This window comes from Chaetodon trifascialis, chromosome 2 (genome assembly GCF_039877785.1).
Source record: "Chaetodon trifascialis isolate fChaTrf1 chromosome 2, fChaTrf1.hap1, whole genome shotgun sequence".
Classification (NCBI taxonomy): Eukaryota; Metazoa; Chordata; class Actinopteri; order Chaetodontiformes; family Chaetodontidae; genus Chaetodon; species Chaetodon trifascialis.
In genome coordinates, this window is record NC_092057.1 from 7727446 (window position 1) to 7741299 (window position 13854).

The 13854-nt window shown below is 46.9% G+C and overlaps 1 protein-coding gene across 1 annotated transcript in view; it reads left to right on the plus strand.

The window, feature by feature from the left end:
* The window catches only part of fbxo41 (F-box protein 41), a 49435-nt gene that overhangs the window by 19780 nt on the left and 15801 nt on the right, over positions 1–13854 (plus strand). The window contains exon 4 of the mRNA XM_070973963.1: positions 7146–7353. Coding sequence (XP_070830064.1) covers positions 7146–7353 — 208 coding nt within the window. The remainder of the gene's footprint in view (positions 1–7145; positions 7354–13854) is intronic.

The window sequence follows — 13854 nt, forward strand, 5'->3', positions numbered from 1 at the left end:
AGCCAGTCATTATTTCTCTGAGCACAGGCAGGAGCAGTGGAAATTTATTGGAGCCCATTTTCATTCATTTGATGTGAAAACGTAGCTCCGATTGTTGTTTACAGTTTCTCAAGCCCTAAACTTACGTTCTGTTTCCAAGAGCTCGGATGTTAAATGCACATCAGGCAAACAAGCCACTTCCTCCAGAGTCATGTGTGGAAGCAGCTGGGACCAGTACCAGCGCTCCGCAGTGCTCTTTTTGATCAGAGGTATTGATCGTATCTCAGCTGTTGTGCATCACTGTTCATGCTCACATTTAGCGAGGCTCATTGTTTGCATCAGAGCTCTGCTCGTGTATAGAATTCAATCCAGACGGATCAATTGTGTTGTAACAAACCAAAGATGGGAGATAAAACTGGATCCCCCAGGAGTCTAGATGCTGCTGGTGGTGGTGGAGTGAAGCCAGCAGGTGGATGATGATATGATGATGATCATATTTAAACCTGTAACCGCTGATTTTTTTGGCCACTTGGCTGCTTTCACATCCATCAGTTACAGAGCAGCGTCATCATTCATTTGGAGATGAGTTTCAAGTCCATTATTCACTTTTAGCTCCATTTTTGGTCTCCACCAAATCCCGAGGGAAGTATTTGACTCTTTGGCTGCTGAATGCTCCACTGTGTTCAGCTCCCAGTGTGTCAGCTGTGTGGTGCTGAGCCGCTGGTCTACAGTGGAGTTTTATGGCTTTTTTTGATGAAAACGATGCGATGGGAGCAGAGCGAGTCGGGGGGCCAGACGGCCAAATGATGAGCTGAAAGGTGCCATAAAGCTCTATCAGGCTGTGTGGAGGAGCAGGTTTCAGCTTCATTTGATAGTGTTTCCATCAGAGTGTGAGTTAGAGGTGTTTTAAAGAACCGACGTGTGGGAGAGCAGAAGTGAGAAACTGCTCTTTACAGAGACGTTCATACAATTTAAAGAGAATAGACAAGATATGTACTAAATTGGACATTTTAATGTTGAAAAATAAAGAGCTTCAGGTGATTCTGTGCAAAGCCAACAGTGTTTCTAAGTTACTTAAATAAATATTTGGGATTTATGAGCTTTTATTATCACTCTTATGAGCTTTGGAGGTGTTGGCAGGTGGATGTTGTTACCTTTGGACAGAGCCAGGCGTTTATCCAGTTTTTATGCTAAGCTAACAGGCTACTCGCTCCAGCTACATGTAAGAATGGCGTCAATCTTCTCACCGAACCATCAGCAAGAAAGCACAACGCATGAAGTGTGTGTGTGGATGTTCAGTGTGTGTGTGTGTGAGATGGAAACAGAGAGAGGCGCTGTCACCAAACGATGGCGGACGGTTTCCCCTCACCCACCATCATGAATCGGTGTTATGAGGACACCGTCGATCCAGCGGCGAGTCATTTTCTCCCAATCGTACCCCGAACGAACAACCTGCCTGTTCATCAACCAGAAAAGATGGCGGCCCGCCTTCGAGCTGCCCCGGCGTCCGGGTAAACAGGCGGGCGTGTTTGTCACCTTGAGGCTTTATTTCCGAGGTGTCGGAGCGAGTCACGCCGTCACAGCGAGGTGTGTACATCCGAGTGTGTGTGTGTTCAAATCGAGATTGACAACAGGAAGCAGCCACATCCCACCCCCCCCCGTCAAAGCTCCTGCACCCTCTGCTTCCACATGACTGCAGATTTTCTGTTAGCTGTCTGTTGCTGCAGTGTTTTCTCCCCGTTCCCTCGTCTTCGTGGGCTTTTATCAGCTCCAGTCCTCTATTTTTCTCCTCCTTTCTGCCTGCATGTCTCGTGGGATCTAGTGAAGATATATTTTTTTCCGTCTCTCCCCCCCCCCCCGCCCACCCTCCAACATATCTATCGCCGTCTCTTGATCAAATTCCTGATTCCCTCTCTGTGAGGATGAGTGCTCGAGCTGCCAGGCGGTCCGCTGCGTCCGTGCAGAACCGAAGGCTTTCCTGTGCCGCTTCCAGCATGCTCCTCCTCATGGGATCTGTCTCCTGCAACAACAAAAATCTCACACAGTTGAATAATTAAGACAAATTCCAGATGCATTACAGCTCACGAGCCACAACACAAACAGCCTAAGAGTGCGTGCAAACCTCGCACAGCTGCTCCATTAGCAGCAATGAGATAGCTATATGTTATTATGTGGGAGGCTGAAGTGAAAACAGTGCTCAGCTCATTGTTCTCCATTCATCTACTTGAATAATTGGAGCAAAACTTTCGCTTCAGGGCACTTAATCATACATTAGCTACAGCCTCAATCATTAAATCAAAATAAATGATACTTGGGCTCATTGGTTGTGAAATGCATCAAATACGGTCGGATGAATCAGTGGCTAATGCATGTTATTTTGACCTCAGCACGTCTGCCTTCCTTCATGTTCACTGCATCTTTTTGGATGTGCACAATGGCCTCACAAGCCTCATCACTACAGCAGTTCACCAAAAAGTGCCTAAAAATTGTTGCGTGGTAGTTCAATTCAATTCAATTCAATTCAATTCAGTTCAATTCAATTCAATTCAATTCAATTCAATTCAATTCAATTCAATTCAATTCAATTCAATTCAATTCAATTCAATTCAATTCAATATCCCTTTATTCGTCCCGCAAGGGGAAATTCCAGTTACAGCAGCACCAATGAAGCGGAGTAAAAGCAAAAGGTATTTACAAAAGAGTGGAATAAAAAATAAACATCGTCTTAAGAAATTTTAAATACTATTTGCATTGCACAGATGATTGTTATTGATTATTTCACAGATAATTCACAGGTTACTTGAGCAGTTTTTGTTGTGTAGTCTGACGGCTGCAGGAAGGAATGACCTGCGATACCGCTCCTTCACACACTTTGGATGTAGCATCCTGTCACTGATGGAGCTCCTCAGTGCAGTGAGTGTGTGTTGGAGGGGGTGGGAGTCATTGACTGTCATGGAGGACAGCTTGGCTGTCATCCTCCTTTCCCCCCACCTCCTCCACCTGTTCCAGAGGGCATCCCAGGACAGAGCTGGCCTTCCTGATGAGTTTGTCCAGCCTCTTCCTGTCGGCTGTTGTGATGTTGCTTCCCCAGCAGAGTCATAGAAGGTCTTCAGGAGTGCCCCCCGCACCCCGAAAGACCTCAGCCTCCTGAGCAGATAGAGTCTGCTCTGTCCTTTTTTATAAAGTGCAGTGGTGTTATTAGTCCAGTCCAGTTTGTTGTTCAGATGAACACCCAGGTACTGGATGTTCACTGGTGATGGGGGAGAGTGCGGAGTCCACAACCAGCTCCTTGGTTTTTCCAGCATTAATCAGGAGGTGGCTCTGCTGGCACCAGTCCACAAAGTCCTGAGTGCGTCCTCTGTATGACCTGTCGTCCCCATCTGTGATGAGGCCGACGATGAGAGTCATCAGAGAACTTCTGCAGGTGGCAGGTGGGAAAAGTCAGAGGGTTATACGTGTAGAGGTCTGATTTTTAATTTCTGCAAATTTTCAGCAGATTCTCCATCTAAATCTGATTATTTACCAAAGCTAATCCTGTGCATGTATTGCAGAAAGCATATAATTTTCTCATCAGCGCCAAGTTCGACCATCCTTCGTTCCTTCCCTTACTTTAAGCAAGGCAGGTTTATTTGTGTAGCACATTTCACACACAAGGGAAATTAGCAATAAACAGGAAATATACAAACATTGAAGCCCAAATTAGATTTCTTCCCAGGAATTAAAAAGAAAAATAGAGGCCTGAGAGGTGCAGATATATGTGTGAAGTGGATGACGGTGAGTTAAAGCTGCACTCAGCATGAAAAGAGAAAGTGTAAACTCATCATTAACTTCGGCTTCTGGAGCGCCGCTTTGAAACCTCCAGTCTGGCTTTGTGCCCGTCGCCATTTTGGGTTTCTGCAGCCAGAAGTGACCGCATTTGGATGGGAGGGTGGAGCTGCGGAGAATCACAAGTTAGCCACGCGCTAACCAAGCGTCATCATGTATTTTACTCTAAATGGGACCATAATTTAGACCTCAAACTAGCGATTGAGACCAGAAGCTAATTAGGAAACTACTGAGGTAGTAAATGAAATGAGAAGTGGGATCATTTTCTCATAAGATACATGTCTTTTTGCAACCAGTGAATATTATCTTAAGCCTGCTCTTAAGGCTCTTCTGCACTGTCCTCAGTGTTCAAACCTGGACGCTCTATCCACTCTGCAGTTCCCTTCAGCAGTCACCAGCGGGTGACGATGGATGTTTCCCGGAGGAGCTGGTGGAGACCAAAGCAGAGCTAAAAGCAGAGCGAATATTGGAGTTCACCAGGTGATCTGAAGCGTTTGTTGCTCTCTGTCTGTCTGTAGATAAACAGCTGTTTGCTCGTACGTTTGCATAACAGCTGAACAACGAGGAGCTGATCTCAGTGTCAGTGTCGTGTTCACAGCCTGGACCTTTACTTTGTCCCTGTTCATGTAATCTGTCTGACGCGTGGGCGTGATGTCAGAATCCCCCTTTCCTTTTCCAGGAGCTCACAGCAGAGTTTATCGTTTGAGGGGGATGAGATGGATGGAAGAGCTTGGAGCTGAGACAGTTTATGTCCATTTCCACAGTGAGACGTTTAGTCTCCAGCAGGGAGTCAGTCAACAGCCTCTTACAGCCAGCTGTTTGTGGCCAAAGCAGATAAAAATCATGTTATATTACATTATGTGTGATTACCAGGAGACACCGGACTGATCCCAGAAGAGAAGTTGAGTCACTTCATTTGCTGATTGTTTGCTCACAGATTGGATTGCACATGTGCTTCGTTTCTCCGCGACGGTCAAACACCTTGACTAATTTTGGAGTCATATTTTTGTACTCTTTGCCTGAGGATGAGAAAAGTTAACTGTGCCAGACGCCGGGCTATTTTTATCTGAGAATGCCCCCATTTCGAGAAAACTCACTCTTTGTGCCTTGGGATGGATTCTGGATCCTATAATGTTAATAGTAGTGAATGTTTGACGTTAGTTGGACATAAAGTATCCGTCCTGATGAGCGGCTTGCTTTATTCCTTGAGGACAAACCTATTTAAGCTGGAAGGACGCGGATTTTATGTCCCCATTCCCTGCCTGCGGTGACGGTCTGAACGTTTTAATGGTTCCTTTGGCTTTGTCAAGGTCAGATGTCTGAATCGTCTTGTTAAGCTCTCCTGGCTGCGTCGCGTAGACAGTCGAGGCTCAGGATGTTTACGAGGACACGAACAGAGACATAAAGAAAAAACAGAGCAGGCCTGGAAGATGTCTGCAGCTTCGGGGGATTATAGAGGTCCCAAGAGGGGACAGCTCTACAAGAAAAAGTTCGTTAGGAGGAGGATGGGGATGTTTGGCCGGGTGGGGGCGAGATATTCAGGTACGAGAAGGTTTGGATGTTAATTTGTCAGTCAGGTTGGATAATCAATTAGTTGTGAGTCTGTGTGAAGCAGAAAAGCCCGTACTAGATTCTCAGATGTGAGGCTGCTCTCATTTATCTCATTTTATAATATCTGTGAGTTCTGGACTGCAGGTCGTACCGAAGCAGTCGCAGCTCTCACATAATGACAGTCATTTTTCACCTGAAGCTGCAGCTCCCCTCAGCTTTACAGAGCTTTATGGCAAGTTTCAGCTCATTGTTTAACTGTTCCGCTTCGCTCTCACCGCTCTCATCGCATCGTTTTCAGCCGCAGCGGGCAGCTTTTAACGGCGAAAAAAGCTCTAAAAGCCCACTGTGCTCGGCCTGCTCAGCACCGAACTGCAGGCAGACGCGGGGGGCTGGGGGGGGTGAGCTGCTGAACATAGTGGAGCATCAAGCAGCTAAAGAGCCACATATTTCCCTCGGGAGAGCAAAAAGAGAGCTAAAAAGAGGGTGAAGAGGGTGCCTTAAGTTAATCAGGTGGCCACAGACATGACAACAAACGAGTGGTAGTGCTGCTCTGTTGCTGCTGGATGTGTTAATAAGCATCATTTCTGCCTCCCTCTCCATCAAAACAGGAACAGAACATGTAGCTTAATGACGCTGTGAGCTAGCAGGGGATCATGGGAGTTGCTGTCCTCATTGTTAAACCAGCATCGGCAATGAAATTCTGACATGAATCATGTAGAAATCATGTTCATAGATGAGACATTAGAGTTTAATTCACGTTCACAGACGTCCTTCCTCACTTCCTGTTTCACGTGTTTCCCTGGAAGGCGATGTGATGAAGGCTACTGACAAATGAAACCTTGAGTAATATGACAGATTTTTCTGGTTTTGAACAAAATGTGAACAAGAGAATACGTAACACAGGTGGAAACATTTTTAGCCCTTTTAATGAAGAAATGTTTTACCTTTAAGAAACAATATGTCAGCATTGTGCTCACAACTTGTTTCTGCTGCCCCCCAGTGGCCAATAGTGGGACACTGCAGGTTTAAAGGATGAGCAGAGCGTGCGAGGACAGACGAGATGAGACTCAGTCAGCTGAAATTTCTCTGCATCTCTTTGAATTTCTGTGTTTTTTATTAATTGTGGCAGCTTTCAGAACAATGATCTCTAATGACTTCATTTTTTGGTCAAACTTTTTCCTTCAGGATAATTTGACCAAGTCAAAGCCGGTTCTCATCAATGCAGAGGCGCTGATTGACATCAGGGACTGCTTATATAAGTCTGAGCTTAAACACATTGCCTCAATGTGATCTGACTAATCACGTGTGAATGTTGAGGTCTCTCCATCAGCAGACGATCGGATCAGATGACACTGAACGAAATCACGGCGTGGAAACGTTGTGTGTGTGCCGAGCAGGCTGCAGACAGCGCGAACACTGTCTGAATTCCTGGTTTGTTTGCTTCTGCATCTGAGTAACACGCTGTCCCTTAAAATGATGGGAACTTGGCCTGCTGTGCCTGCGCTTGTATAAATATCCAGCTGCTCTCTCACCCTCTGTTCCTCTCCTCTCTCTCTCCCTTTGTGTTTGTATAGCATATTTATCTCTGTCAGCTGCCCTCTGTGTGCGCTGTCGCCATGCAGAAAGGGCAGAATGAGAGTCCTGCAGTCACATCAGGACCATTTCTTTAACACGCAGCCGTCCAAGCTGCACGTGTCAGCTTTGTCGGATGTGCAAATAAGCTAGAAGCGAGTGCACCTCTGAGTTTGAAAATGTCCCGTTAACGTTGCCGTCCCTCTCTCTGCCCGCAGGGAAGTTGCCCAGATCGACCAGTTCCTCCAGGAGACGGCGGCACGCGAAGCCAACGCCAAAGTGCGGCTGCAGCAGTTCATCGAGGAGCTGCTGGACCGAGCGGACCGCGCCGAAAAGCAGCTGCAGATCATCAGCAGCTGCGGCACCACGCCCAACGGCAGCCTGGGACGCTGCAGCCTGCAGGCCTCAAAGGGCAACGGACGGCAGGTGAGGATGTGGTGACCGGCGCCTTCTCGCGGGGTCAGTTTGCGGTGGAAGAACTCGTGGCATCAGAAAACAGAGGGAGCGGAGGCGGCAGGCTCATGTCCGTGGATTTGGAACAAGATGTTCAACACTGACTTACAGCACAGTGCAGTGATGGGTGTCCACATACTTTTGGCCGTTTTGGCTGGTGAAGAACGGTCTGTCCTCTGCAGTGTTGGTTGTTTACTGATGCGTTCAGGGAACCAGCTGTTCGTCACACTGTGATGTTCACATGAACAAGCTGCAGCAGTTTTAAGTATGAAACAAAGATACAGACCATAATAACATCATCCTTCGTGATGCTGTACACACTACAAATGTGTGCAGGTTCAGGCAGTCTCTGTAGATCTGCAGTTAACCCAGCAGCGCACCGAGTACTCAAAATTCAACCTGTGCAGCTTTAGTTTAGCATTTATTGGAGAGAAGCTGGAAGCCTTGTCAGGCTGTCACATCGTACAGGTCTACTACACGTGCAGCGTGTTTCTTATGATTTGATTGGTCAGGGACAAAGTGTAATACTTGAACCCGTCAGCCGAACGTACGTGACGACATCTGCCACATAGTTTTAATTGATCCTGATCACGTTGAACTGCGTAGACACACCACGAGAAAGATAAAAGGATATAAAAACGAGCGTTTCAGATCATGTGAGCTGTCTGATCCAAGTTTTTGACCTGTTATAATAAATTAAACGTCAGACTTGTTTATCACAGGAACTGAATATTACTTCACAACACGTCTCTCAGAAGTATTTGGAGTTTTTGTTTGAACACCAAGACTCCACTTCAAGCCTGCTCAGAGAGCTTTTTCCCGCTGCTGACAGTCCTTGACAGAGCAGCTTTTTGCTTTGAATAGATCGATTATATACTAAACAACGTCCCTGTGAGGCACCGCAGGTCAAACCCATAATAGACTTTAAGATGCAGCGAAAAGTCGACTCTTCATCAGAGAGCATATCTGTCGAGGACTTCCTCCTGTTTTCATACAGCTGAAACTCAACAAACTAGAATCACCTGGAAACCTAAACACATGCAGGACGAGGCGAGGCTGTGATTGGATGAGGCCAAGTGAAGCGTGGCTTTGTGTTTAAGTTGAGATTTGAGATTAAACCCAGCTCAGGGTTTGTCAGCACGACAGGCGATCAGGGGAGTGTTTCAGTCAGCGTGTGCCGGAGGTCTTTGAGTCATGCAGCTCATTTGTCGTGCCTCCTGTTCCAGGAATCAGTCAGTCGTTACCTTCTCGTTGACTGTATTAGCGTGACTTTAATTAACACCTCGCTCAAGTGTTTTCAAATTAAACAGCGGCTTAAAGTTACGAGGCTCGGGTGTGAAATGTGTACTCAGTGACTGTACATTCGTGTTTCTAAAGCGTGTTGGACTCAGAGGCTTTAAAGCAAAGAATCTGCGTTTCTCTCATTGAGTTCAGCAGATTTCTAATGTGACTTTTTAATGCTCAGTTAGAAACTTTGATAAACTGGCTGAAAACGCTTCCTGGCCTAAAGTATGTGGACACCCAGATGTCTTTGCCGGTCTTTAATATGTTGCTGTGTCTCACCTGAGAAGGACTTTTAGAGCTTAGATCAATTTGGCTCGACAGGGTCTGACTCCCGTCGCGTCTGAAATGTGTCGATGGGGTTGAGGTCAGCCTTTTTTTGCAGAGCAGTCAAGTTCTTCTACCCCAAAATGGGAGATTAATTTGTCTACCAGACAAAAACTCTGTCATGTTTGAAAAGCAAAGGATCTTTCCACCAGCGGTCCAGTTCAGTTCATTTCTTCCCCAACTCTCAGCAGTCTCTTGTGTCGCTGCCTGCAGCCTTTCCTCAAACAAAGCTTGTCTCCTTGTTGTAATAAACAACCACATACAGAGAAGAAGGAAAACACCAAACGTGCTCTGTCGTCCACTGTTGTTTTGTTTTCGCGTGTGCGTAGCGAGTGGCAGTAAAGCAACAAAAGGTGAGCAGGACGTTTTCATCAGACAGGAAGTGTACAGGACAGGTGTGTTAGTTAAAGAAATGCTGCAACTTCTCAAGACCAACAAACATCTGTTGTTTCCCAAGTGGATGAGGTCAGGCCAGGCTGTGTGCATCACGAGGCTGCGCTGAAAACACAATACAGATGCGGGGTTTGGGTGCATGTGGGTACGAGGGTCAAGGGAGCTACACCAGAAGTGTTCAGTGGAAACGCCACTTAAAGGGCCCAAACCATGAAAATCAGCTCCAGACCAGCAGTGCGTAAGAGTATGTGGACACGGGTGTCTACATACTTTTGGCCATATAGTGACCGAATCTACAGCATTTTGTTTTATAATCAAGTGACGCTCACACACCGCAGCATTGTGGAGTTATCCGTCGTCCTGACCGCAGCCGCTCGCATCAAATGCCGCCTCGTGCTCTGGAAACCGGAGGTCAGCTCTTTGTCTCCGGGCTCTACAGAGCCTCCATCGCGGCCTTTTTACTCAGAGCTAAAAATGCACAAGCAGACACTTTCTCCTCTGAAAAATGTCACTTATTCAAATTATTATCCAACACCTCTTGGAAACAGAGGCGACCTGTTTCAACGCTCAAATCCGTGTGCTGCCATGGAAACCGGCTCCTGCTCTTGCCGGAGACATGATGTTGAATCAGATGTGACGAGGCTGCGATCGGCCGTGACAAACTAGCTGCTTCATTTTCACCCGTTGGAGAGATTCTCCGTAAAAATCTCCTCCTCAGATCACCGTCACTCGGTCACTCAGCGCCGTGAATAATTCAGCTGATCCCTCTTTTCTGATGCTGTGAGGAACCTGCTGCAACATGATGAAGAAACACGCTTCTTCCTCCTTCTGAAGCTGATTCCAGAACAGTTAGGAAGCTGTGCAGAACTGAAATGAAGCAGAATGTGATCACCTGATCTGATCCTCTCTGACACAAACTGACCTGAAAACAGCTCAAAGTCAATATATTTCATGTTCTTCCTCATCAGCTTCATTGATTTCTGTAAACGATAGCTGTGGAATGCTCCAAAAACACCTGTTTGGAACATTCCACAGGTAAACAGGCTCATTGGTAACTAGGGATGTATCGATCTGATATTGGTATCGGTATCGGTCCCGATATTGAAGAAAATTCTATTCTATCTATTCAATCTAACACTATGCTTTAGGCGCTGTGAGCGGCGTCATGCGCAAGCAGCACGCAGTGCTGAAACGCACATAAGGTTGACCGCATTGTTTTCAAAATGAAGCGAGCGAAAGGATCGGCTATCTGGAACTTTTTCAAACTATCTCAGCCTACAAACTCGACGGCTGCTTGCAATACCTGCGCAGTAAATGTTCCGAGGGGCGGTGGTAAAACGTCAAGTTATAACACGACCAACTTAATTATTCACCTACAGAGACTTCACACCAGGGAGCACGCTGACTTCATTGATCTGAATAAACAAAAAGGAGGTGGCATGACGCAGCTAACTTTAAAGGAGATGAAGGAAAGAGGTGAAAAATTTAAGCCTAATAGTGTGCAGGCAACAAAAACCACGGAGAGGACGTCACATTTAAGTTTAACTGCACGCTGGCTGGATGAGTTACGTGCCACACAGTGCAACGCTCAATGCTACAGACTTTCGTGGGTCACACACCAGCGACGCGATCGCAGCTACCCTGAAGGAACGCTGAGTAAAGTCCACGTGATTCTGAGGGACAACACCAGCAACATGCGAAAGGCGATGGACAGCGTGAGGGTGCGTAGTTTAGGCTGCGTCGCACATACAATGCAGCTGGTTGTCAACGAGGGACTTCTATCACGGCGCGCAAGTGGGAGACAGACTGTTGCACACTTTATATTCCTTCTCTATTCCTAACTGCACTGACTGAACCACTTAAACTTCTTATATTTTTTTTACATGTTGTTTGATCAAGCTAGAGAAGCTAGTGGTTTAAGATTGTTGTACCGGTGCATATTTATTAAAATAAATAACTCAGTACATTTATATCTGTTTGTTTAAAAAAAAAAAAAAAACAGGAAGGAAATGTTTAAGTCAAGTCTGATGCACAAAAGAATGATTCCAGACTTTTCCACACAACGAGACATAGCATTTGTTAGGTAATTCGGCGCTGTTTTTCTGGATCGGTATCGGATCGGTATCGGCTGATTACTAAACCTTAGATATCGGTATCGGAGGTGAAAAAAGCGAATCGGTGCATCCCCATTGGGTATGAAAGGGGCGTCCTGGAAATCGTTCACAGAGGATGGAGCGAGGTTCACCACTTTGTGAACACATGACTGGATGAAGCAGATGAACACATGAGCTCACTTCAGACTTATCTGGAAATGATTGATCCTGTTTTTATTTTATTTCCTCACAGCGTTCAGACTTTGTGGGATCCGGGTTGTGAACCGTTTGACCCGCAGCCGAGCTGAAACGCCGCTGCCTGAACTCAGAAACTCTCTGAGGGTTTAAGCTGCGTTCGCCTTCACGTCTGTGTGCTCGTGCAGCTTCGTAGGACTGTGAATAATCGACATGACAAGTACAAGTGTGGAATCACACACTGGTTGGCACCGTGTTACGCCGTCAAGGGAAGCCCAGAGATGTCAGCCAGCCCGCCGCGCCCCCTCACGACCTCGCTCTCCGTCTCTCTGTCACGGCATCAGTGAGGTCGCCCTCATGTCCTAGGGGACGGGTTTCAGAGCTGCAGAGGTTTTTGGGACTGACAGCGAGAGGCGGGATGGATGACTTGTTTCCTGCTCCGTCAAGCTGCAGCACACCGTCGTGATAGCTTTAATTCAGTCGCAGCGCTTCATAAATGTTCAGCCTTTTAACTCCAGTTAGCCAATCTTAAACCACCAGGCTGGAGTCTTAGTTTCCGATGAGCGCGCTTTCTTCCCTCCATTTCTGCCGTCGCTGCAGGCCGGCCAGGAACGAGAGCCATGAATGGTGTTTTTCCTGTTTCCTCCGCGGTCCATTTTCACTGGAACGAGGCCAGAAACAAGCTGTGCGAGTAGAAGAAGCCGAGGAAAAAGAAAGAGAGAGAGGGAGTGACGGCGTCTGTGTTTGTGCACGTTTTCCCTCTGTGGCGCGTCTGGTACACAGAGTTCCACCTGGCACAGCTTCACACACACACACACACACACACACACACACACACACACACACACATACACACACACACACAGCATACTTGAGTGCACATGCAGCTTGGAGTGCTGTATGAAAGAGTGACTGGGAGGATTTAGCTCTCAGGCAGAGTGAGAGTCGGGCTGCACACCCACAGACGAGCTCACTGGAAGAATTCTCACCTGCTTTCAGAGCTACAGCCGAATATGTTCAGAGGCAGAAAGATGCTGACGGTTTGAGATGGAAATATCTGTCCGTCCAACAAGACCGAGATGTCTTCTGGCCAGAAGAACATTTTCATGCTGAACACTTAATTGAAATATTATCAAACTCGCAGCTGCTGCAGTTTCTTGATAAATGTGTCACATCCAGGGCGGAGCTGCAGCCCGTCCGGCCGTGACGCCCCTCTGAAACTCTCCCCCCGCCTGCTCCTCCCCCCGCCTGTCTTCTCTTTGCCCATCGTCTCTCTGCTGTCTCCTGTCAGTTGTCCGTGTTTGTTCATCACTTTCTAGTTTCCTCTTTGTCTTAGCTGCTTGCAGCTTGTGTCTGTATCTGGTTGCGTTTTCTGTCCCTGCAGCATTTCTTCTTCTTCTTCGCTTGTGTTTTCTTGTGTTGACCCCTCAGGGCCACCGTACTGACCTCCTGTGGTTTGGCTCCGGTGCGTTTTCTTGCTCCTCAGAGGGTGAACCCTCTCCATTTGAGACACCCTTCCTGTACTGCCACCTTGAGGACAGATTGTAAACTGTGGACACAAGATATGGATCTGTAAAGATGTCTGTGATGGCGGTAGCGCGCGTGCCTCACAGCAAGAAGGTCGCCGGTTCGATCCCCGGGTCGGGCAGGGCCTTTCTGTGTGAAGTTTGCATGTTCTCTCCGGGCACTCCGGCTTCCTCCCACGGACCAAAAACATGCTCATTAGGTGAATTGGTGACTCTACAATTGTCCTTAGGTGTGAGTGTGAGCGTGAAGGGTTGTGTGTCTGTATATGTTGCCCTGCGATTGGCTGCCTCTCGCCCATTGACAGCTGGGATAGGCTCCAGCCCCCCCGCAACCCTGAAAAGGGATAGTCGGGTATAGACAATGGATGGATGGATGGATTTCTGTGATATTTGTTGTGGTTCGAACAGGTCAAAGGCCACTGCTGAAGAACAGTTCATGATGAGATATCTGAAAAACAGTCGCTGGATTTCCATTTAAGTTATTCCATGTAACGTCACTTTATATGTTCAAAATGTTCACTTTTAAGGATGAGAGAGATGTTAGTACAATAGAATAAGAATTACTCATTAGATTAATGCTTCCAGTGAAGGAACGCTTTCACTTCTTCTTGAGCTTTTCTTTCATGCCACCCTCAGGACAGCATTATCTCAATGATCTG